The 26,262-nt window shown below is 40.7% G+C and overlaps 1 protein-coding gene across 2 annotated transcripts in view; it reads left to right on the forward strand.

Annotated features, from left to right (window-relative positions):
- The window catches only part of GULP1 (GULP PTB domain containing engulfment adaptor 1), a 4,195,041-nt gene extending 4,181,781 nt beyond the window's left edge, over positions 1 to 13,260 (forward strand). For both annotated transcript variants that reach the window (XM_044075158.1, XM_044075157.1), the window contains one exon: positions 10,134 to 13,260. In XM_044075158.1, the coding sequence (XP_043931093.1) occupies positions 10,134 to 10,155 (22 nt within the window). In that variant the 3' untranslated portion in view covers positions 10,156 to 13,260. The remainder of the gene's footprint in view (positions 1 to 10,133) is intronic.
- The last annotated feature ends 13,002 nt before the right edge of the window (positions 13,261 to 26,262 follow it).

Raw genomic sequence — 26,262 nt, forward strand, 5'->3', positions numbered from 1 at the left:
TTTGTAAATAATCATATGTCATTTGTGAATATTAATAAGATTCATATGCTTGTTTTGCAAATGTAAGAGAACTGTATGATATTCTTCATGTTTCCAAAAGGGTCTCGGTAGCGGCCTGCGAATCCACAGAAGCGGGCATCAGGGGCTGTGAAAGCGCCTCACTGAGGACCGGAGAACTGCCGACTAGCTTAACGGAAGCATTTTTGGCAGTTTTGGACCTGTATGGTCTGTCTATATCTTTATCCTTACATTTTTTTCCAGAAGATTGGTAGTCAGATGGCTTACCAAAGCCATATCGCAAATTGAGGACTGAGCACAAAAATATCTAGCTACAATAAGGGCCCAGTAACGTATAGTTCTGGCATTGAACAAAGCACAAAAGCAACAGTGAGGAACATCGTGGTTTGGGCCTACACAGGTGATACAGTAAAAATGGAAGAGTCTCTGTGTGGTATTTGCTTTCCACAGGCGGAACAATTGTTAACTTTTTCTGACATCGGTTATAGCAAAAAAAAGGATCCCAATGAGGTACTTAACTTTAGAAGACTTCAACTTCAGTTCTGACTGGCTGACTGGCACTCGTGCAAACTGCTTCTGCTTTGGGCTCCTTGGCAAGAAAGACTTATGTAATGGCATTGGCTGCCTGTTTTTATACTACTGATGACCTGATGTCCCTCCTGGAGTGACAGCAACTGATGCAGAAATACTAAGCTTCTGGTATTCGGGCCGACTGAGGGCTACCCCTGGCAGGATAACCCAAGTGTGATGACTGCAACACTGAATACAATCGAACATCTACATTTATGGTAAGTGTACACAACTGTATTTTATGTACTGAGCTTCAAGAATGAAACCACAGTGTACTCTTCTAGAAAATAACAGAAATGTATATGTATAAACAGTTTACTATCATTTTGTCGAGTTCACTGTAGGCAAATTATCATTTCTACGAAACATAAAAAAAATAAATTTACTACAGGGAACAACAAGATTCTCGAGCACGGAAGTGGTGAATGTTTGAATTCAACATAATTCGAACATTCACCACACTTCTGGGAACAGCATTACTGTGAGTTGCACAGTAAAGAATGTGTTTGCAGGGGGGCTGTGCCCCCCCATCCCCCTGCTACTTAGATATACAAACTTTGGGATTGCACTATAGTAAGGGAAAGGGTACATTTCCCGATCCCCACTATAGTGCGTTCTGCATCAAAATGTAAAAAATTACAACAGCACATGAAGTAATGTATTCACTGTTGTAAATTTCTACATTTTGGCATTCATTTTTCCAATTCTACTAAATGGTAGTTTCACACTAATGTAAATTGCACAAAGTGAGATTGACAAAATGATAGTTAACTGTATAAACTATATACCTGTGCAAATGCATGTTTTAATAGTAGAAGCTGGAACATGCAGAGTTAACCTGCAAAACTTCAAGAAAATAAGCTGGAATCCAAGTGTTTTACGATTGTGTTGTCTCTTAGGTTTCAGTGCAGCAAGCAAACACAACATCTAGAGCTAGAAGTTTTTCTATTGTCTTGAAAGTAATTTTATTTACTAGGTTTAAAATGTAAAGTGTTTTATTGCTTTCTAGCAGCTGAACATCTGAGAGATATGTACTTCTCACACAGCGATGATAAAATTCTGATGGTATCTGTTAGCCTGGGAACTGAAGGCAGGTGAGAGAGTGATGTCATCCAAGTTGGCCCAGCACTAATGTTTGATAGTAATTTAAGAACTCTCTCAGAGAAATACTGTGCATTTTGAATCTTGTCTTCGACCTAGAAACATCCATCATCAGCACTTCTGCATGTGTGTTGTCTGTAAGCAAGACTTTAGGCATAGTGTTTCTTTTAGAGATAGATAGGAATATAGTAAAGATTAGTTTAGATGTTTTCTGTATTCATTTGAGACTGTTCTGCAATGTTATTTTAAAATATTTCCTGTGATTCTGAACTCTGCAGTTACTGTGTTGATTGAGTATTGTCTTGTTCTTTCATTACTTATTATTAAATATATTTAAACTTATCTTTGTGGCTGATAATTGTGAGACATATTTAAACTCTTAGAGTACTGGCATATGTATTTGTTGACACTGTAAAGGCCACTCCTAAATAGCCTTAGTCTTGGTCACACTTAGCATTTGGATAATAGTAACATTACACATTAGGATTGGTCACCCTTTGTAAGGGCCTTTATGGTAGCTGATAAGTAGGGGTTGAGGGCAGTAATAACTACCTTATAGTCTGGGCAGAATGGGTCATAGCTAGTAAACCTGTGCCAGCCTTCCCCAAGTGTGTGTGTGTGTGTGTGTGTGTGTGTGTGTGTGTGTGTGTGTGTGTGTGTGAGTGAGTGTGTCAGCTACATGGGCAGGAACACAAAGCACTGGTTGGACAGAGAGGGTGCTGGAGGACTTGGCTTGACCCCTCCTTTGAGATCTCAACCCTAAAGCTGTGCCAGTGGGGAGTCTTATTGGGGATCTGGAGAAAGAGGGAGAAACCAGTCCCAGACTGACTTTGATCTCTGTGTGCTCTTAAGGGAAATTGTATTTTACTGTGTGTATACTTGTCATCCTCCCAATGCGTGCATCCCTCACTGGTGCTAGTGGTGAGGATTAAGGCTCCTTGATTACTGGGCCATTGCAGGGGCATCACATAGACTGATACATTTTCTCTGTGATTGTGCATATCATAAGTAATACATTTCCAGGGTATACACAATGTATGTAGTAATAACTATCAGGATGTAATGTTGTTGAGTAATGGAATTCTCCAACCAAGAGGACAATTATTGCCACTTATAAGGTCCATGTTCCCTATTGTATATTTGACTGCATTAATTAAGCAAACTGAATGACTGGTTCACTTTTTCTGTATGACTAAATTATAACATTATGGAGAAGAGGGCCAAAGGTTTTATTCTTAAAACTTATAATCTGGAGCAATAATATTCACAAATGATAGCAATAATAAAATACTCAATAGAAATCACCAGTCTTTGCAAGTACAGAAGGCATCAAAAAGTCCACTACCAGAGCAAAAGGCATGAACACCAACATTCCATTATACATTCCCTGCTCCCCATCTTCATTTCTAGTTTCTGATTCACATAAAATAGATTTCATTACACCAAATACCAGTTGCAATCTGTTAAAGCTTGTCTCCACTGAAAGAGCATCTTTTACATACAACCACTACTCCCAAAGATATTAAAAACAACTAATTGTATTCATTTATACTCCTGTCTTTATACATTTGGCTTTCCCATATATTTTTTTAAACATAGTCTTCTCCTGATATGCCTGTTTATGCTTACATATGTGATTTAGATGGCAATTTTCTTAAGTAGAGTGAACAGTGACTAAATACAGACGTAATATGAAAACCTTAATGGTAAAAGTATTAGTATAGCAAAGCAAACAAGTAATCAGAGATGAAATAAAGTTGTGGTATATTATTTAAATTATTGGACAGAAAGGAAAATGTAAGCAAACAAAATCTCTTATAGATCCCTTAGTTCATATACGTTTTACTGATAACATAATGAAATTACAAAAAGTTAACTACACAGTAAAAATGCAAGAGTCAGTTCCCAAAAAGTAGCAGTGGCAAAAAGGTGAGCAACATGGGTTAAAATTACTGTTGTGCTTTTTATCTCTTGCTGTGTATGCTGCTGTTTACTTACTGCTGTTATTCAGGAAGAAACTCTATGCATTACTTTTGGCAGTGGCAGAATGCTTAAGATTTAAAAATTAAAATTAAATACAAAAACGAATGTTATTTCCAGTGATTTGTTGTTTTATTTCTGAGTAATAGGAGTAATCTTTGCATGTTGGATATACTGCATTTGTATATAAGCCTGATGTTGACTTGATCATTAATACTTTAGTCACATGACCAGACCAAACCACAGATGGCTAAATCCAGAATAACCTAGCGCCAGACATAGTTTATTGGCTTCAAGAGAATATGTGAAGAATTCAGTAATTTTTGCCATCAGAAACTGTGCCTCTGGCATTTCCTCCACTAGGGCCTGAGTGAATATTCACCCTGGCCAGTTTTAAAAAGGTCCCTGAAAACCCATCTTTTTAGTCTACTGTATGATGCATCTTAATTTTATTGTTGTTCTGTCTTTCTACTGCTAGGTATTTTAAAAGCTGTGTTTAAGTATGATCCATTGGGTCATCTGACATTCAAAACATGCACTGCATATGTACTTCACATTAAATTCTCCTGATAAGATATGCAGAAAGAAAGAAAATGCTGGTTGTATGCTGTTGGTATTGGAATGCTCACAAAGAGGTATGTAGGGGGAGGTGTAATTTCGCATTTTTTTTCAAATGTTTATGCATGAGTGAAATGTGAATGCATTGCCATACTTTTTGACAAATTTGTATTTGCTAACTGGGGCACAGCACTGTGCCACATGAATCGTTTTCATGCTCTGCCCAGGAGCACTGTCCATCTAAGAGTTGGTAAATGGAGACTAATGGAATCAAATCCTCGAAAACAGCAAGCAACTTCCTAGCAGCTCTTATCCTTGATCCTTTACGCAAACTGCAAGACTAAGAATCAAAACATATGCTGTACAAGGTTGGGTCTACCTTTGCTGACTGATGAGCTCAAATTCAAATTCAGATTTATTAATGTCCTTCTAACTAAGCACCATTATAGCAAGTGATTAAAACAATTCTAATATATTTAAGCACAGCTTTTAAATTACCCAGCAGAAGAAGGATAAAATTACAATAAAGTCAACATATATCATATAGTACACTAAAAAGATGGGTTTTCAGGGACCTTTTAAAACTGGACAGGGTGAGTATTCACTCAGGCCCTGGTGGAGGAAATTCCAAAGGCATGGTTTCTAATGGCAAAAAGAACTGGATATCTTTGCATATTCTGTTGAAACCTGTAGCAACCCCAGAGAGAAGAAAAACAAGGGCCTGTAATGGACCAAGAGCTCTTTTGGTTACGATAACTCTGACTGTGCAGGGCTAAATATGCTGGCACTTAGGTCATAAAGGTAATATGCAAACAAACTGGCCGTCAGCACATGCTGTATATAACTAGAGTAAATCACAAGTAACAAGAAGTACATATAAGTAACCATGCTGCAGACCAGTGCACCAGCTGTAACCCATATAGTCTGGTAGGAAGCTCAAGGATCAGTAACTTTTTGGTAATAAAGATGAGAAGAGAACTCCGCTTGAAGAACCACATAAAGGTCTTGTGAGGGAATGATGATGTTTAATATGGCCAGTATTACTTAGATGGAAATGTTATGGCTTAGCCGATGACATCCAGTGTCTACATGTCAATTTTATCATCTAGTACCTGCTTAATTTTCCTCACCTTATGAACAAATTTGAGGTTATCGCCATCATAAATGATGGTTTGATTGAAATTAGGAAAGGTATCTCTCACTGATGGTATATTCGGTATAAAGCACTGACTGTGGCCAAGGCAAGGCTAGTGGCACTGAAACTTGGTGGCACAGGTGGGTGGGACATGTACTGTGAAAGGGTAGTCACATTCATAGCTCTGGCTAGTCAGAACTTTGAGCAGGGGCCAGCCTAGTGTCTTTCAGTAGGCTTAGAGATGCCACTCCCTAGGGCTCAGTGTGTAAACATCCCCATAACCACACCTCATGGTAAGGCAAAGTCTCAAAGGATGACATCACTACATAGGTTAAGGCAAGACTGCTCAAGAACAGGCAATGTATTTCAAATGACTTTCATGGCTCTGTGGTCTCCCACCACTAGATGCTGGTCCAACACACCGATGACCATAAAACCCCATAAAGGGAGGCTGGGCAGTGGCTAAGATTACCTGCTTTAGGTCATATTTTTGGTATGCTACAACCTCAAGACTGCATAAGCATTGTGCTGTGGGATAGTGTTCTGGTGGGATAATTGTAGGCTAGATGAAGGACTCATGGAAGGTGCCTCTCCACTTGAGAAGAACCACCCCACTCTGCAAATGAAGGACTTGCCAAAAAAGGTAGGAGAGCTAGAATCCCTTAAACTGGTTTAAACAGCCATAGCTACTGCCTTATACTTATTGAACTTCAGGTGAGTACTGGTCACCCAAGCCTGATGCATCTGCAGTATGTGCATTTACTACAGATGATATGTCTTCAGAGAATGGCAAAGCTGGATATTCTAACATAGCAGTAACAGTTATGGCCTCTCCCCATAATGAGTTCTTCTGCTTAAATCATATAGACGGTGAACAGTTAGGAGCCTAGAATGGATGCCTGTAGGATGCTGGATGCAACTTATTGACAGGATGAGGTGTTTATAGCCCATAAAATTTGCTTAATATATCCAGAAAATTAGAAGGCAAATCATCTCAGTGTAGTACAGTACTGCAGCACCACATTCTCCTACTGAACTTATCAAGAGTGAAACCACTCTAATGCCAGCTCAGCTGCAAAAAAAATAAACTTGTCTTGCATTCTTCTATGGAAAACCTTGCATACTAGACAGATTGCTGACACTTTTGACCATGTGAAAGAGCATGATGGCCAGCCTGATTTAGCCGAAATCCATAAAAACATAAACACTGCCTTTTGGGAATGACCTGTGTTTGATAGGCAGAATAGTGCTTGTCAAGCCTGAGTGTGTCATTAGTGAGGCTGGTATGTCTCCATTTTAATCATGAGCCTCCACCCCGCTATCCTAAGCCAGCAGAATTCTAGGTCATATCAAGGCTGAGATGAGGGGAAGCTAGAACATGGGGGTGTTAGGATACAAGGCTTATTAATGAAGTGTAACAGGGGTTGGTTCAAGTTCAAGCACTGCTTGAGGATTTGTTTCAGATATACCTGAGGTAAAGTAAAAAAAAGGATAAAGTTTGTTGTACAGTGTGGTAGGTGCAACAAAGAAGATTGAGGAGTGTCTGTGGAAATATTTTTAAAGGCTTAAACTCAACGCTGCACCGACACAATAAAGGCTGTCCAATTGCCAAAATCACGAACTGTCTATGTATATTCCAAATACGACCACGAAATGATGAAATTAAAATAAATATTTATTTAACCACTTGAATAAAAATCAAATACTACAACTAATTAATAAGTAAAGTAACAGACTTAGCGCTTTCATCTCAACACTGAGACTTCTTCAGAATCCTGTTACCATATAAATTAACCTTTTCTTTTATAACAATTGATTGTCACTCATTGGTCAACAAAAGCTGACATCATTAATTATATAATTGTACAATTGATTGACACACTGTACTTTTCTTAGTGAGGCTGACTAAACGCTCAAAATACAAAAGAATTAACAGAAAACTACAAGAACTGAAATACTGAGCCATATTGTCAGTTCAAAATACTTAATATCACTGTAAAATATTTTTTGTCATGTAATAAAATAACTAAAAAAATATGTATGTATAAGTAGAAAATCAGCAATACAACAAATATAGGCATATATATATATTGCCTACAGGTCTTACAAACCCTAATAACATAGATCTACTGCTTATTAGTAATGAAGTACTGTAGTAACTGTGATGTTTATGACAGCAGTAGATCTATGTTATTAGGGTTTGTAAGACCTGCAGGCAGTATATATACACCTATATTTGTTGTATTGCTGATTTTCTGCTTATACATACATATTTTTTAGTTATTTTATTACATGACAAAAAATATTTTACAGTGATATTAAGTATTTTGAACCGACAATATGGCTCAGTATTTCAGTTCGTGTAGTTTTCTGTTAATTCTTTTGTATTTTGAGCGTTTAGTCAGCCTCACAATGAAAAGTACAGTGTGTCAATCAATTGTACAATTATATAATTAATGATGTCAGCTTTTGTTGACCAATGAGTGACAATCAGTTGTTATAAAAGAAGAGGTTATTTTATATGGTAACAGGATTCTGAAGAAGTCTCAGTGTTGAGATGAAAGCGCTAAGTCTGTTACTTTACTTATTAATTAGTTGTAGTATTTGATTTTTATTCAAGTGGTTAAATAAATATTTATTTTAATTTCATCATTCCATGGTCGTATTTGGAATATACATAGACAGTTCATGATTTTGGCAATTGAACAGCCTTTATTGTGTCGGAGCAGCGTTGAGTTTATTTCTTGGTTTTGTGGTGGACATTGCTTTTTAAAGGCTTACTAAGGCTCAGAAAGGTGTCATTTGATGTTTGGTGCAGACCAGTCAAAGTTCTTTAATTTGGCTATAACCATGTGGTATGAAGCATCAGTTGGAAGGATGGGAAATGAGAGTAAAACAGATCTATATTTTCATAACATCCACACTGGACCCCCAGGAGCAAGTTGAGAGGGCAGTGGGAGAAGCCAGAAAAATGTCAGGGTTTATCATCAAGGTGACAGATGCTTAATGTAAAAGTATAGAGGCAAAGTGTCTATTTTGTGGAACCATGGTTAAGCCATTCCTTAGGTACTGGGTTTGGCTTCAAGGTGACAGAAGCTAAATGTAAAAGTATAGCGATAAAGTACCCATTTTGTGGAACCATGGCTAAGCCATAGTTTATGTACAGTGTGCACTTCTGGAGTTCCGACAAGGAGAAAGATATTCAGCTGCTAGAAAGTCCAGGTGAATGCTGCTGGGGAGGCTTTATGGGCAGAAGAGGAAAGATATGGCCATTGACCATAGGAGAACATTGATCTCTTCTCTCCTGACAACAGAGTAGATAAGGGGACATATAGATGAGCATGATATTGTTGGAGAAAGACGAAAAGGTTTCTCTGAACAATAAAAACATAGTGGAAGGAGCACAAGCAGTAGATTGTAGGGACTTACTATTCCCTGGATCTGTTAAAGATTGTGGAATCTTTCTATGGACTACAAGAATGGGTGATGAAGTGGGAGTCTGTGGACATACTCAAGATTCAATATACAGATTGGGAAAGGGTGAGAAGAGGGAAAGGTAATTATTCTGTTGCATTTACTTAAAGGACAGATGAGAAGATGATTGTCTCTGTAAGTTTCCTTTATCCATGAATCAAATGTAATTTAATATTCAGACATTCCTTAGAAGGCTGGCATATTTAATTTTAGTAGCTGATGGACCTACAGATAGTGGTAACTGTTAGCATTAGTTTTCTTTTATTGGGTAGTGGTTCAGGGAATAATCAACTTTTTTTTCCAGAATTGACAAAAGATTGGAAGACATCTATAAGTTTAAAGTGAACTAAAGTTACAATCCTGAGGGAGTGGTTTGACTGACCAAGAGATGAAAGAATGGTAGATGAGGTGTGATTCAAACATGTGTATAACCATAAGATTACGGATCAAATTTCATGACTGTGTTACAAAATGTAGAGACTGGAAGAAAAAGTTTTTGGAGATTTTGAAAATTATCTCTGTAAATGTTGTAAATGGGTCAAAATCTGGAGTGAAAATGTTTGGAGGTTTCAGAAGTAAGACGTTTACTGCTGGAATCCTATAGGGGTGCAGCACCCCCTCCCACCCCGACGTGTGACTGATGTATTCTAGCAATTATATGCTTTATTTATCTGCTGGATACCTCTAAAACTGTCATAACCACAGGTCTGAAGTAAATGATTGCAGTTGTTGGCTGTGCCTTTATGTTTGGCTGTTCAAAAGGAAAACATTTCTATGCAGCAGAGTTTGTCCATCTCACCTTAAGTACTGCATTTATATCTTTTGAGTTATATCTGAAGGTAAGTTAGCCACAGGCAGCTGTAGACAGAGGAAGATAAAGACTCTAAGACATAGGCACAAATGAATACAAAGAAACATTGAATGATATGAATATACTCTTAACTGATACAATATCAAAAGTTAGATATAATGAAACAGAGGCAGCATGCTGTTACAATTGTTCCTGGCAAGAACTAGCTGATGTAGAGTCCTCTCACAAAGTAAGCATGCCACCCATCCTGCCTGTCTCACCATCCAGCACCCCAGGAACTAAGTGGACTTCATCACCTGGGCTGCTGCAGTCAGCATCCCTGTAAGCCATAAACACACACTAACATAAGGTTATTAACTTGCATTAAATTAATTCTCTTTCTGGATTGCAAATACCCAGGCCAAAACTGTGTGGATTGCTGAATATATTCTTTTGATTATGTAAATTGAATGGTATTTATTTAATAATGTTGTATCTGTTTTACAGGAGGGGTTCAAAATGGGACTGACAATGGAAGGTACTGTTTTTTCTCTTGACCCACTGGACAGCAGATGTTGATGCCAGAACGGAAAGCTGCAGCAGATCTTTAAGTAATAGTCTTCAACAGAACTGTGTTGTGCCAAATAAAAGATACATTTGTCAACATGGGCGTGACACACAACATTATAGTACTGTGTCATACTCAGCTATATGAAATTATATGGCAGTGCCAAGTTTGATGATAAACAAACATGCAACAAAACTGAACATCAGCAAGACTTTTGAATGATTCTTCCATACATGTTAAGTGTTTGAATTGCAGTAATTTGATGAAAATGCACATACATTTAATTTCATGAAATGCTGCTCATAAATTTCTACAGATGTTTATATTTATATTTGTAATGTTACAGTGTAAGCAAACATAAAAGTTTTTCTTAGTAATATTAGGTTTCCTGGATCTTTTGGAACAAACGTTGAGAAGAGCACATTGAGGAAACAACTACTCCTGTCTGGAATGAAAAAAAAAATGGTTCCGGAAACAACTACTCCTGTCTGGAATGAAAAAAAAAATGGTTCCACTTAACTGATATGTGGATCTGGTGCATTGAAGTAGCCAAAGATTGCATTACAACAAATACCATAGCATTTGTTATCCGTAGACTGACATATGTACATCACTCTTTTGATAATAACCACAACATTTTGCTGCAAAGTGGTGTATTGTGTGAAAGAAACAGCAGGGGCCTTCTTAACACTAGTGAGGAAGAGCAGATGAAAGTATAAAACACACCAACATGAAAGTCCAATCATTTAAGTCCTACTGTGGATCCACATAGACTGATGTGCAAAATATTGATTCCTTTTAGTAAAGTTCCCATCAGCATTATTGGATGCTTACTAATTTATGTTCTTTATTTGAATTCCATGAGCTGCGTTAGTCAGAAATCTTAATAGAATGAGATGAGTATTAATAGCACCAAGTTTATTTTCCAGCAAAACAACTTGGCACAAATTGTGAAGGAGTCAGACATAAGCAGACAGCTCTATGATTTCCTTAGCAGTTGAGTTAAGAAGTAAAACTATATCACAGCCAAGTTAAATGACTGAGTGTCTTTTACATGCTGGAAATTCTGAGTTGGCTCTGAATCTCCTGAAACTGGAACATGGAGTAGGAACAACATAGCCAGAAAATGTTGACTATACTATTCTCCTTGGTTTTTCATCTCAGTGTTTTCATATATTATAAATTGCAGTTAATTAAATGAATCTGGTTAAAATGGTGAGTTGTGACACTTGATACTGAGCCTTCTGTACAATGGTCACTCTTTTTAGTCAAGTACTTCTGTGTTATCAAAAGAGACTAGCAATAGTAACTGCTAAAATTCACACCTGCCTGAAGCCAAAGCTTCTTTGGAAATGTCTGACTCTAAACAGTATTTTAGGCATAAATATATTCAATCCATGATAATTTTTTTCTGAATGGTATGCATACACATTATACGCAAGTACACATAATAAGTTCTAAGTTTTATATTTAAGATGTCTTCCTGCTTTGTTATAAAGGGGACTAAATTCATTATTTTATCTTGCCAGTATGAGTAAACTATAGGTGTTTGTTACAATTCTTTAATATCTTATCACTAGTGGCATATAGTTGTAAAGAAACTGCCTTAAACATTCCTTGCTGAAGCTTGCTCTCTTTATTACAGTTGCTTTTCATTAGGTTATAATTATAAGTAGTGAGTAGAAGCCCCTTGTAGAACATTTTCATTCCCGGCATGTGCTCATGGTCTTTATGTCCAACAGTTGCCCAGTGGGCTGCACATTCACTTAGGGACACTGTAGTAACACATGGAAACAATCATGCACTGCTGTCCACATCAGGCAAGATAATAAAAGCAAGTTCCAAAGGCCTGCTTTGCTGGTGACTTTAATGAAGGCCAGGAGAACTTCTTCACTTTCTTGTTCAGAGTTCTCTCAATTGGTTTAAATGCAGCATCAGATTATGACTGAAAATTATTCATTTGTATACATCCATGTACCCAGGTGCAGAATGAAAAGAAAAGAAAGAACTTAACATACATAATTACAGAGTCAATTTTAAAAGCTTCTTAATAGCAATCATTGTTCATCCCTCAAGCCTGGGCTGCTGACGATCTGGTTGAGGTTGAGGTATTGAAGAACATGAGGTTTAATCTAGTCTGCTTTTTATAAATGGCCTTACATAGTATTTCTTACCACTGGTTAGTGCTGGATTGGGGTGTGAAGCTCTTAAGTAGTGTGTCTGACAGGAAAATGGAGGTACATTTCTAAGAGTGTGCTCAGTTTTATTCTTTGTGCTTGGATCTGTGACACTTAGTGAAACATGATAATGACATGGTTATTTAAGTAGTTCCCCATCACTGATATTCTCATGAGGAAGCCAGTAAGTCTTGTTATTTACAGATTCAGGTGAAGGGAGGCACACAAGTTGGATGTGAGCACTGAAATGAGCAAAAAGTAAATAGAAGGTAAATGGAGTTTTGCAGATGGGAAACACAACAAAATATTGACTGATAATACAAACTTTGTAGTAAGAACCAGAAGTACAAGGCATTATTGCTTTAAAATAAACACATGAAGTGTTGCTTCAGCAGTTGTAAACTGAATTAACATGATCTGCATTTTCTATTGTACTAAAATGATACATACAAATGTATTTTGTGTGCACAATTATTGCCTTTGTGTATAGAATGATTGATCCAAGTAATAATGGAGCTAGTAAAATAATATCCATAGCATTTTCATTCATTGTTTTTCTTAAAGTATTTGTGTATCGGTACTATTTTAGTAGCCATTCCAGTGGCTTTTTAATGACTAGAACCAATATTTTATTGTAATTAAAAGCTTTAAGTATCAAAAAGCAAACGCATATTGAACATATAATATTCAACTTAAGAAAAAGTCATATTAAGCCTTTACTTTTGTCTTTACATTTGCCTACTTCTCCTTGAGAGATGGCTTTGTCTGAATGCTGGTTTAAAGGTAATATGTAATCATTTGTTGCATACTACAGATACCACACATCATTCATACTGTGTTGCATAAACCTATCTCTGCGTCAAATAAATTTTGTATTAGATTATCTTAAGTGGTGTAATGCCTTTTTTTAATGTTGCACTTTAGTTTTACGTGAAAAGTGCCCAGCTATTAGATACTATACTGCATTTGTAACACACTGAATCTGTTTAAAGAAGGGCATGGAAAAGTTTAAACTGGGTGTAATTCTTCTAAAAGATTTCTAATTTGTAAATATTAGATAGTGGAAAGTAGACTTACTGGATGCTCTGTGAAGTTTAATAAAGACAAATTGCTTATAGCTAAAAGTGAATTTGAATATGCAATTGTAACATCCAAGACACTTTAATAATAGAATTATAATTCTGTTACCAAAATGCAATATTTGTAAACAGTCAGGTTTAACATACCCATGTGTATTGTTCAAGATTAAAACACAATATTCATTTTATTTTATATTATATAGCAGTGGGAAAAGTGCATTGTCAGAACAGAAATCAGTAATAAGAAAAGGGAGAAGAAGAAAAAGATTTCTTTTTTTTTCAGAAATGTATACATAGCAAGGGATATATGTTGAAAAGTTGTCACAGTGACATTATAAAGATCAAAGATCTACAGTGAATTGCCAGTTGTCTTTTCAAATGTGACTTAAAAACATGTGATTTCACATCTTCTATGTTTTCCCCAAAAACAGTTTTCATTGTGTTGGTACTGAAATAAAATTGTTCTGTATTGTTTGAAGTTTTAAGAAGTACTTGTATAAGAAGCAGAAAGCATATACACCAGAAAGGTAATAAGACAAGGTCAAACAATTAATATTCTCAGGACACTCTGTATTTTTAAGATAGTATTTCCACTTTTATTTTATTTAAAATTTGTTTAACTTGGTAGAGCATTGATCAAAAGTGTCCAATTTCAATCTCAGCTAATTTAGTAAGAGAAAGCAGAAATCGTAATGAAAATGAACATCTTCAAAGTATTATCAGTTAATAAAAATGTAATGGATATATGTAATTGTAATATATGTTACAGTAAGTCAAGACCAGTCTTGTTTAGAAAGTGAGATATCTGTGTGATTAATTACAGCTGTGTTCTAAGTGGTGATGATATAGTTGTGTGGAGTAAATGATGTTAGAGTTTCTGAGCAGTTGTCTAAGTGAGAAGTGTATATTGGTGTAAGAGTGTGCTGTGGGAGGGACAGTAGCAGTGTTACTAGGAGGAGAAAGGGGGAGTGATGTCATTCAGGTTAGGTGTTGTGGTTGAATAAGTAGCTGTCACGTATGACTGATGAAAGGAAGTGGACCTTTAGTTGTGTCTTAAACTTAGGGTAAAATGAGATGCTTTTATTTGAGGGGAGAATACTTTCCCAGAGTTTTTTACCTAGTATATAGAAGCAGTGGTCTATATGGCGGAGTTTAGTTTTGGAGATTGCAGTGTGGAGGTGGATTGGTTGTGGAAGGTTGCCTAATTTATTTAGCTGCTAGGGGACATGGTCTAGTTTGAATAGCTGTAATCTTAGGAGAAGGTCAGTCCTTTGTTGAGCAGTGAGACACATTTTCTATAGACCTTATTGTTTATTGCTTGAATATATGTCATCTGTTTTTTATGCCAAGGCTATGAAGGGGATGTCGTAGTCAGGTTGTGAGAGTAGAATGCCTTTGCTTATGGTTGGAGGTTTTAGTAAGAAAGGAGGACATTTTATTTGACCAAAAAAGGAGACAGGTCACTTTTTCTTTTGTATAGTCAAGTTGGAGGGAAACATTAAGGGAGGAGATCAAACGGAATGCCAAGGTATTTAATTGAGTTTATTTTTTTCTTACTTTTGGTTTTGCTGGAGTTGAGAAGCATGTTTTTGGAAATCCAGTGGACTATGGTTGGGATGTCTGTCCGCAGGTCATTCTGGAGGTTGGGTATTAAGTTATTTATGAAGTCAGTCTTCTGAAAAAAATGCATAATCTTAAGTGCATGAATAGATTTTGAATTTTGGAACAAAATTCTGTTAACCAAGTTCTGGATAACATGAATCCATTTTAGATCAACTATAGATAATGCAGTATTGAGGACTTTGTAGTGATCAAACTCATGAACCCCTAAAGCATGGTCACTAACTGGTAGATCATACTGTGAGATTACTAATTTTAATGGATGTTACTATGCACATCAGAACGTGACACTTCATTATTCACTAGACCATCCCTGGGATTCATTAATGCATATACAAAGTGTACACCTTTCTAAGTGAACAAGACAGCACAAGCATAACTCACACCTTATTTCTCCTATTTTTAGTTTTCCTACTGATTTTCTTGCAGCCTTAAATATCAAGAGGGATTCATAAAGGTAAGTGTAGACTACATGTACACTTAGTGTAATATTTCTGAGTGACTAGAAAGCACAAAAAAAGTTGTGGAGATGTCCTTGAAAACAGACCATGTATACTAACCCCCAGATTCTCAAAAAGCTTGTATGGTGTGCATGATTAGTGTAAGATGAAATTTTGCCAATATGGTGGCTGAGCGATCCATGTATGTGCACGTCTGATGTGCACAAGCACTGTAGCACTAGTGCTGCATGTCCCCAGCCCCCATATACAAATCGCCCCATTTGCAGGTGAAAACCATGCAAATGAGGTAAAGCTGCCATCCAGGAAGCAGGAATCAGGGTGTGCAGGACTAGCATAATATGCAGAAATATACTCAGTAACAGAGTATGGTACTGCAAACTCCAAAACAGAGCTATGACAGCTCCAAATAAACACTGCATATCATTGAGGAAGCATGCCAATGGCCAAGTAGAAGGCCATTGGCATTGCAAACAATGCCAAATGTACAAAATACAACCTTTATGATATGTCCACCAGTCATGGCTGTTGAAGCATAGGGCAGAGGTGGGCAAATGGGACCAGTGGGGAAATAAGAAAATAAACGTAAAAAAATAGTCTAACCAAAATCAGTATTCTGCCATGCAAGTCTGTGGCAGGCAAAAGACATCCTGGCCAGTGAGTAGTGGTTGCTTAGGGGGGAGGCACAGTGTGACGCATGTAACTATGCATTAGCAGGCAATTCTATTCAAATGAGGGAAAGGATATTGAATCCTGGTTTTCCCCAGCATGTGAGGCAGGTCCCAATGATGTATGAGTATGAATACCTGAGTGCAAGACTAGGAGGTAGGTGACATCATGTGTGAGAGTGTCAGGCATACTGTCAAGAGATTGGAGCCCTGTGGCTCGGGGTTGCATCCAGCTTAGCACAGCAAAGCCAGGAGGTGTGTCTTAACCTGCCCTGCATGTATGACAAAGTGTAAGTGGGTGTGCATGCCGCGCAACGAGATCTACAGGAAGATAAAGGAAGGGAACCCAGGAAATAGCAGCAGTGTGCACATTGCAGTACACCGATTGCACAGTGCTCACTCAGGATGAATCAGAAGGGCAATGGGAAGGGAAAGCAGCAGTAGGAAGTTAATCAAGGGGTACTAGGTTCACTGCCAGGTGAAATGTATCTGAACCAGCCAATTACACAGGCAGCAGTCCAGCTCGGCCCAGAATGCCACTATAAACTATGCAGACACCTACCCCTCTGGTTTTTCTCACACCCTACACCACCAGTGTAAACAAGCGGGGAAACTTTAACACTCACAACAGCAAAATGTTAGGAGCTGTAATAGCTAGCATACAACTTGTGGAAGAGGCTGAGGGTGGTGAGGATGGGAATGCTGCCAACCAACCCACAGTGAGGAGATGGAGAAGAGTGTACAGACCCAGAGTAACCTACCAAGGGCTTCATGAGCTGGAGATAGTGGAGTGCTATAGGTTGGACAGGGACCTTCTACAGCAGATTGTTGAGCTGTGCCGGCCACACCTGACACACAAAACTAACAGAGGGGAACCCATCCCAGTGGAAATGAAGGTATGTGTAGGCCTAAGAATACTAGCTTACAGTTACCTTCCAAAGGCCAACTGGGGATATGATGGGGATCTCCACCAGTTCCTGGATGCCATGGCAGCACATGTCGATGAGCACGTATATTTCCCCCTCACCCGTGAGGCCTTGTCCAGCAGTATGTGTCTCCTCCACCAAATAGCAGAATATCCTGAGGTAGTGGGTGCAATAGACTGCACACATATGCATCAAATTACCACCCATTGAGCAGATTAGGGTCTACATCAACTGCAAGGGCTTCCCCTCCATCAACTGCCAAGTCATGTGTGATGGCCAGGGCATAATACTGAATGTGTGTGCTGGCTGCCCTGGAAGTTATCACGATTCCCACATCTGGCATCTGGTGCAGCTGTACCAGAAATTTGCCAATGGGGACATCCTACATGGTCACCTAATGGGGGATGCTGGATACGCACTGGAGCCGTGGCTGATGAAATCCATCAAAAATGCACACACAGCCAGACAAGAAATCCATAATGAGGCACACACACACAAACAAGAATCATATTCGATCATGTGTTTTGGATGCGCAAGTCACGGTTCCGGTGCCTGGACACATCCGGTGGAGACTTGCAGTACTCACCAACTACATGTACTCAAATCATCCTTGTATGTGCCATTCTACACAATATGATCCTGCAGAAACAGCTGCAGCAGGAGCAGCAAGGGGCAGGGCCATATATCCCCTGACCAATGCCAAGGCCTGCACAGGCACAGAGTGACTTGGAGGAACAACAACCTGAGTCTGCCCCAGTAGACAAAGGAGGCATGCCCAGTATGCCCTGGCCCTGGCAAAGAATGCATAGCACATACACTAACATGGGAGGGACCCAGGGAATAGCACCTCTCTCTGACTCTCACATACAGTAAAAGGGATGCTAAATATTACACTACCTGTGCCTAACCATGCATAGGCAGTGTACTACGGGCATTCGACATAGGCAGCCCTGCAGCACCACCTGCAATACTGGGACACCCACAAGATAAGGGACTCACACATGCCAGTCAGGAGGGGGGGGTCACATACCCAACAACAGTCACAGCCAGCAGGACAGGTGTAGACAAACACAAACAAATGCTGTACTATGGCCTGGAAATGAGAGGTATGGGTGACTCCCACCCAGGCCTACACAGACAGACTACAGTAGGCCAGGTAGTGGGATGTCAGTTGTGATGGCTAGGAAGTCAGAAACTAATCTGTATGCAATCAAAAGATAAGAACAGAAGTACACTGGTATGGTGTAGCCAGCATGATAGGTAAGACTACTGACTGAAATGGACTACAGGACATACCAGTATAGTCCTAGCAAATGTGTACAACTGTCATGTGTGCCCCCCACCCCACATAGAAATACAGTAACAGTCAGGTGTGCCCCCCAATCCTGTGTAGAAACATAGAAATAGTCAGGTGTACCCCCCGCTATGCAGACATGTTGCAATAGTCGATGCCAAATGTTCAGTGGATACTCTGCAGACACAGCATGCTACCTGTCAGTGTACAACACAAAGGTCAGCTGTGCAGTACAAACCACCAGACATGCTCCACACATGTATAACAGACGGCCTTACTGGGCATGCTCACACACTTGGAGAAGGTCATACTGGGCATGCTCACACACCTAAACACATGAAGGTCATGTATGCAAACACCAGTGGACCAAACATATCCAGTGGCTGCAATAGTTACTACAGACACATGTCAGTATGCACCACTCATGCCTTGCACACACACACTGGATAGGAATAAAGACATATGTGTAAGGACAACACACCATAATATGCCAAAGGTAGATAGATATAGATGTGTGGAAGAGGGTGACTGTGACTAGGAGCCATCCACGCCTGTCCCACCATAAACACAGCCAAAAGCCCCAAACACATCAGTTGCAGATGTCACACACTTCAGTTACTAGCGACCAGTACCTGTCAGCACCACAGACTATGCGGCCCACATGCCAGCTGTGCAACATGGCTGTACAAGGACATAGTCAGCTAGTTGCCCTAGATATGCACCTATGACATATGACCCCATGTGTGGCCATCTGTGGTGCGTCACCCCTACATGAATGGTGTATGGGCCATGCACACACTGGCCACTCCATAGCGGTACCCTGACAAGACTGCTGAGGTTATCCAATGGGAAAATACACCTTTGGAAGAGTTGTAGGCCAGTAATCTCTGTGGCACATCCCATAACTGTGTACTGCTATAGTGTGATAAACTAGTTAGGTAGGAGTTCTAACCCCAGATATAGCAACTGTATGTGTGAGTGTGTGTCACTGCTCATATGTGTGTCTGTCTCTCACTGACTGTAGAGAGCTATGCTTTTAGGATACTTGCACACCTTACATTTCACATACCCAACTTTGGCAAGGCTGCTGATGTCATCCACCTAGAAATACTTCCCTGGGAAAGCTGTAGCCCAGTAATCTCTGTAGCACATGCTGTAACTGTGTACTGCTGTAGCGTGATAATGTAGTTAGGTAGGAGGTCAAACCCCAGACGTGGCAACTGTGCATGTGTGAGTATTTGTGTACATATGTGTACATGTCTGTTACTGACTGTGTAGACAGCAATGCTTTTTAGGCTACTCACACCCCTTACAAGTTGAATACCCTCCTTTGGCAAGGCTGCTGATGTCACGCAACTTGAAATACACCTCTGGGACGATCGTAGCCTAGTAATCTCCATAGCATGTCCCATAACATTGTATGACCATAGTGTGATTAAGGAATTAGTTGGGAGTTCTAGCCCCTGACCTGCCAACTGTGTGTGTGTGTGTGTGTGTGTGTGTGTGTGTGTGTGTATGTGTGCATGTCTAACTGTGTAGAGAGCATTGCTTTCAGGTAACTCACACCCCTTACATTTCACATACCTGACTTTGGCAAGGCTGCTGATGTCACCCACCTAGATATACTCCCCTGGGTAAGCTGTAGCCCAGTAATCTCCGTAGTGCATGCTGTAACTGCATACTGCTTTATTGTGATAATGTAGTTAGCTAGGAGGTCAAACTCCAGACGTGGCAACTGTGCGTGTGTAAGTCTGTGTGTGCATATGGTTTGCATGTCTGTCACTGACTGTGTAGAGCAATGCTTTTTAGGCGACTCACACCCCTTACAAGTCGAATACCCTCCTTTGGCAAGGCTGCTGATGTCACGCAACTTGAAATACACCTTTGGGACGATAGTAGCCCAGTAATCTCTGTAGCATGTCCCGTAACATCGTATGGCCATAGTGTGATTAAGGAGTTAGTTAAAAGTTCTAGCCCCAGACCTGCCAACTGTGTGTGTATGCCTGCATTTCTAACTGTGTAGAGAGCAATGATTTTAGGTTACTCACACCACTTACATTTCACATACCCAATGCTGGCAAGGCTGCTGATGTCATGCACCTAGAAATACACCTCTGGGAAGGTTTTAGACCAGTAATCACCATAGCACGTCCTGTAACTGCATACTGCTGTATTGTGAATTAGAAGCATGGTTGGGTTCCATCCCCACACATGGCAGTTCCAGATGTAATGTGTGTGTCATTGTCTGTGTATGGAGCAACGCATCTTAGGCTAGTCTCTTGCAGCCATTTCAAAGCCCTACCTTAGCAATCATGCTGATGTCAGTCAGTATGAAATACACTTTTGGGCAAGGACTACTCCAATAATATCCATGGCGCATATTGTAACTGCATAGTGCTGTAGTGTAATACACTAGTTAGGTAGGGATTCTACTCCCAAACATGACAGGTGTGGGTGTATGAGTGTGTGTTTGTAACCCGTATCCTGTGTAGAGGTGGTTGTGACTGTGTGACACCTGTGGCCAATGTGGAGCGGGTTTTGCATATTTCTTATATGGTGGCCATACTATATATCACAATGTCCACTGTACAGGGGTAACATATGATATGGCTGAGTGGCCGGGGTACAGAGCCGTACCCAGGCATGTGACATCAAGGCCAGGCAATCACAGTTAGCAACCCCAGTATTACCCAGAGCACAATTTCAACCCATGTGTCATACACACACACATGCCTAGGTAACAGCCAATATGTGGGTAGTACACTGCATATTGGCCCCTAATAGTAACTATGGAGTGACAGCAATGAGCCACAGAGGGCATAACACCCAGTCCATCTGTCCAATATGCACATATGTGCAGACAGTGCACCTCCCCCATGTTCTCCAATAGACAACTGCACCACCTGTGGTGCTATCTCATGTGACCCACAGCAGACATACCATGCCTGACAACATGCACGTATGGACAGATGCCACTGACAACAAGGAATTCTGATAGCATGCACACCATGTAGGTGCAGGATAAAATTGCTGGCCATTACCAGCTCCCACCACAGGTGGCCAGGACTGGCACATCTGATGATAATCTGTGTTCACAACATGGGCCAGACACCCCAGGTACAGTTCCACATGTCACTGTACATGCATGCGGGAGGTGGGCACATCCCAGACACCATCCATGTCATAGACGAAGGAACACAGACATGGCAAGCGATGCATAGCATTGCCCACACACAGTAGTCACCCAGGTGACCAGATGGGGGATACGATATCCACCTGTGTGGGCAAATGCAGACATTACATCCCTGAACTACAATGCAGACCATTGTCATGTGGCCTGATGCCAAGGTACACCCATCGACTAGCCTTGTACAGCCATCTGACGCAGTCGAACACCACACACCTGTGCAGACATGCACCCATGCATGTCAGTAGTGGCACCCTGTGTGTGTGTTGCATGCTGCAGATGTTCACATCCACACTCCCTACAACCCCTATGGGCATACTGCAGCATGCTGTCTGATGTCAGACACCTTCCCATACCCTCTGCCCGTACAGCCCCCATATGACCTGTGTGGTGCATGGGATACCTGCACAGTGATGTGATGTGGCAATCGCACAACCGATGAGTTGTACACCTGGCCCTGCCACGTGTGTCAGTGTGTGTGTGTGTCCTTGTGAGAGCATGGCTGTGTTGACACTAACACCTGTTCATGCTGACAGGCATGTGTATGTCACCTACCATACAGTTACTATATCCCTGTTGCAGATGTCACTCACCATCACATACATTTTCTTAGTGCTCCACAATAGGTAATCCATGTGGAGCATCCAATAATTTCAGTGAACTGTGCTAGCACAACATAGTTGCCAGGGGTTTGATACCCTGTACTGCTAGGTGTGTGACACAATCATGCTTCAGTTTTACCATCACACCCCTCCCTGACACGTATTAGCCTCTGTCTGCATCTCACACCCCCTCTCAGGTGGACATGGAGACCTACACCTGCTTTGTTTAGGCACCAGCATGTGTAATGTAAGTAATGCTCATGATCAGCTGATGGCCTCTGCACAAATTGCAGCCCTCTCCTAGCTGATTGCATGTGAAACAGCTGCAGTAACATCCCCATAGCCAATTGTATGGAAACACACTCCAATACCTAGGAAGATCATGGTGGTGTTTGCCCCTTTTCACCCACTGTGAGCAGGAGCTAGATCTGTTGTGTGCCAAACAGCATCTCAGATGGATTATGGTGTACCTCTAACAGCATACATGCTGGAAACAGTGCAACAAAGAGGAGGTGGATGCGCCTGACCTGACTACAGACTGTAAGTGCCATTATACTGCATTTGGAGTAATGTTGCTTTCACAGTGTTTGTGTGGATATGCCTGATGGACATGTCTCAATACCTGCCATGTCAGTTCCATGTTGGTGGGGAATCTCCATCTGCAGGGTCATCTGCAGCCTGGGCAGTGTTGTGTCCGTGTTTGCATGTCACCCATGGAGCATCTAGATTTTGACTGCTGAAGGTAGTGTGAGGATTGCAGTCAGTAGATGGAGAAAGTTGTGGTAGTCACAGATGTCATATCCATCAAAGGACATATGTTGCAACAACCCTGTAACAACAGTAAATGTATGTTGTTATCACAGCAACATGTCAGTATTGGCCCTGTGTATGTGCTCCCAGCCACACCTCTGTCAACCTTTGTACATATGTTGTGCATGAAGTGGTGCATATGTGCTGTACACCAAACTTTGTGGCATCATATCTGAACACAAACTACTGATATATCTGACTGCTACACATGTTATGTACAGTAGGGGTTACATTACATTACCTGCACATTCTGCAGATGTTCGTACAGTACTGAGGTCTGTGTACCTATGGTGAATGTCGACTGTGTGTGTAGTGTTGATATGTTCCTTAGCCTGTGTACAGACTGTGGCAGATGACATTGTTTTTGTTCCCCTACTATCAGATGTTACATGCTGCCCCACTGTATGGTACTGTAGTGACATACATGTTTGTAGGGCCATAAACACACGTGTCCCATACCACAGACAGCCACCAGGCCAAACTGTGTAACAGGCCAGTATATGTAGGATCAGTCTGTGAGTGGCACATATGAGGATGGTGTCAAACACATAGTCCATATACTGTAATACCATGCTAGCTAACCATATGTGGCTGTATTCACACTGGTTGTGGATATGCACTGTCACACAGGTGTATCTTACCCTGTTCACAACTGTGGGCCTACCCTCATACCAGCCGGAGCTGTGTCAGATAATACACTGGCAGTGTGTGTGTGTTGCGTGTTACTGGTACATGGCTACATCTATGGCCGTCCATACCAGCAATTCCCTGACTAAGGGTATGTTAAAGACTATCCTGTAACACCTTCACCTTGTGTAGTGTATGGCAATAGTTGTCCACATATGTGCATGTATTCCCGCCTCTGTCCATCACCTACATACCAAGCTGTGCACATATGTCATGATGTTGGTGGCTTATCCATAATGGGCTAGGAGTGTAACACACTGCCATGTCTGCCATCAGTCCACTGCCATTGTAACCCCCACACATATGGTGGGGCTTGGGCCATATATGTGTGGGTGCTACCTACACAATACATGTGTGCCCTCATGCACTGCAGAGCCCAGTGTATGTAACAGTGGTATATGGCCCTGTATTATTGAGTCTAGGGGAGCAGAAGAAAAGACCTAGGCTGCTACAAAATGTGAGGGTATCAGGGCTGAGCTGCTTTAAGGTATCTGGATGTACAGTACCATGTACATCACCTATATACACATTACATGGATCTGGGTACTGCAGGACTACTGCCCCCACCATACAAACTGTTCTGTGTGTTGGTGTGCTCGTGATGGTGTCAGTTATGCCATGTTATGTAGCAGTTACAACCCATGTGGTCATAAGACGTCTATACCACCTACTGTGTTTGTACAGTGTGTAGATAGAGGCTGCTGAACTACACACTCTGGAGTACATACTGTCGATTGTTAGGTATTCTGTGGCCCACTGTGTCTTTCCTATTATACAATGTGAATGGCTTGGCTGGGACAGCAACAGCTATGAACCTTTCCAGCCTACTGTAGGAGTGTAACTGGTCCACTGTAACATCACTCCGTTGATACAGTTGTCCGTGTCTGAACAGCTGTATGGCATGGCATGTAGAACTGTAATAGTACACAATGAAAAGTTACCATGTCTGCAAACTTGTGGGTATTGTTTCAGCTATGACCTCTCTGTGGGTGTATGTTACAGGCAACGAAATTTGTATGGGTGGCACATACAGTGTCCAGTCATTCAGGGGTCAACTGTAGACATAGTGGCTGTTCCATATTGTGTGCACCTACCACATATGTATCGTGCTGTACATATAACTGCGTGTGTATGTGTAGTCACATGTATATGTATACATGTATGTATATATATATATATATATATATATATATATATATATATATATATATATAAAAAATTATAAATATGTATACATGTATCTGCATATCTGTGTCTGTGCATCTGAAACCTGGTAATGTTGATGGCCTCCACATAATACATTTCCCATTGGAGCCAGACTGTACTGTATGATAAGTTACCAATAACAGCCTGACATCATACAGGTGGGATGTAGTACAGTTAACATTGTGTGCCCATGTTGCCATTGGCCCTGGTTATGAGATCTCCAACACTTGGTAGTGTATTGCAGTGTGGACATGTTTGGCTGGGGGATGCCTATTTGTACAACTCGTATAGTGTGTGATGCCTCTCAACCCCATGTAGCCTGTTACACTCCACTCCCTAACAGTTACATGTACCTTGCAGTACCAGCACAACAGTGTTGTATCACTGGGTCAGTAGGCATGGGAATCCCATTTAGGTCTGCCATGTGTGTGCATGTGTGCATATCTGTAGGGTACACCAGTCCGAGTCCACATACTCCTATTATGATACACATTGCCACACAGTAGTACAGATATTGGTGGTGTCACCCATAGGTGTGGCAATGCAGTGCAACACCGTACTATGCCTGTGGCATGTGCATCACATGCATATCCCTGTGTTAACATTGTTGTGATATGCAGTGGGTTGTTTTTGCATCATGGCCAATGTGTGATAGTGGGTATGTCAGAGTATCAAGATGGGTTCTAGTGTGTACAATATCCAGTGGTTGATGTGTACACTGTCTTTACACCATGGTACACCTGGTATATGGCCCACGTATCACTCTTAGGTATCCAATGTCACCATCATGCATACAGGTAACAGATAACAGGATATAGCCCAGTTACACATGTGCTGTGTGCAGCCTACCTGTAATACATTGGACACATGGACTAGTCAGTTAGCAATTATACAACCAGGTCTCTAAGATGTGTGTGTCTACCTGTTATGTGTCGGTCAATGTGTATATGATGGTATGACACACTATGTATTCACCATATTTAAACATTACATCCCCCATTACCATATTGTACTTGTCTGTGGTTGGTCTGCATGTAGCACGTGGCCTGGTACACACCTCTCCCTACAGATGGTGTTGTGTGTGCAATGACAGCCACACAGTTCAGTAGCACTACATACTTGGGTTGGAGTCCAGTCACAGTGTCGCCAAGTAAGCATGTGTGTGTATGTGGATGGGTTGACATAAGGGTGCAGATTATACCTGTTCCAGCAGGCCACTGGTCATGTTTGCATAGCCAATAACTGTTATACATACCCGTGGCATGTGTGCAACTGTGCACCACATATGTCAAAGCCATGGTGTCACCACACTGACATACACCTGTGGAATATGACTGCGGACAATCCTCCTGTT

The sequence above is a fragment of the Protopterus annectens genome, chromosome 6.part0 (genome assembly GCF_019279795.1).
Source record: "Protopterus annectens isolate FY-2018-M chromosome 6.part0, PAN1.0, whole genome shotgun sequence".
In the NCBI taxonomy this organism is placed as follows: domain Eukaryota; kingdom Metazoa; phylum Chordata; order Ceratodontiformes; family Protopteridae; genus Protopterus; species Protopterus annectens.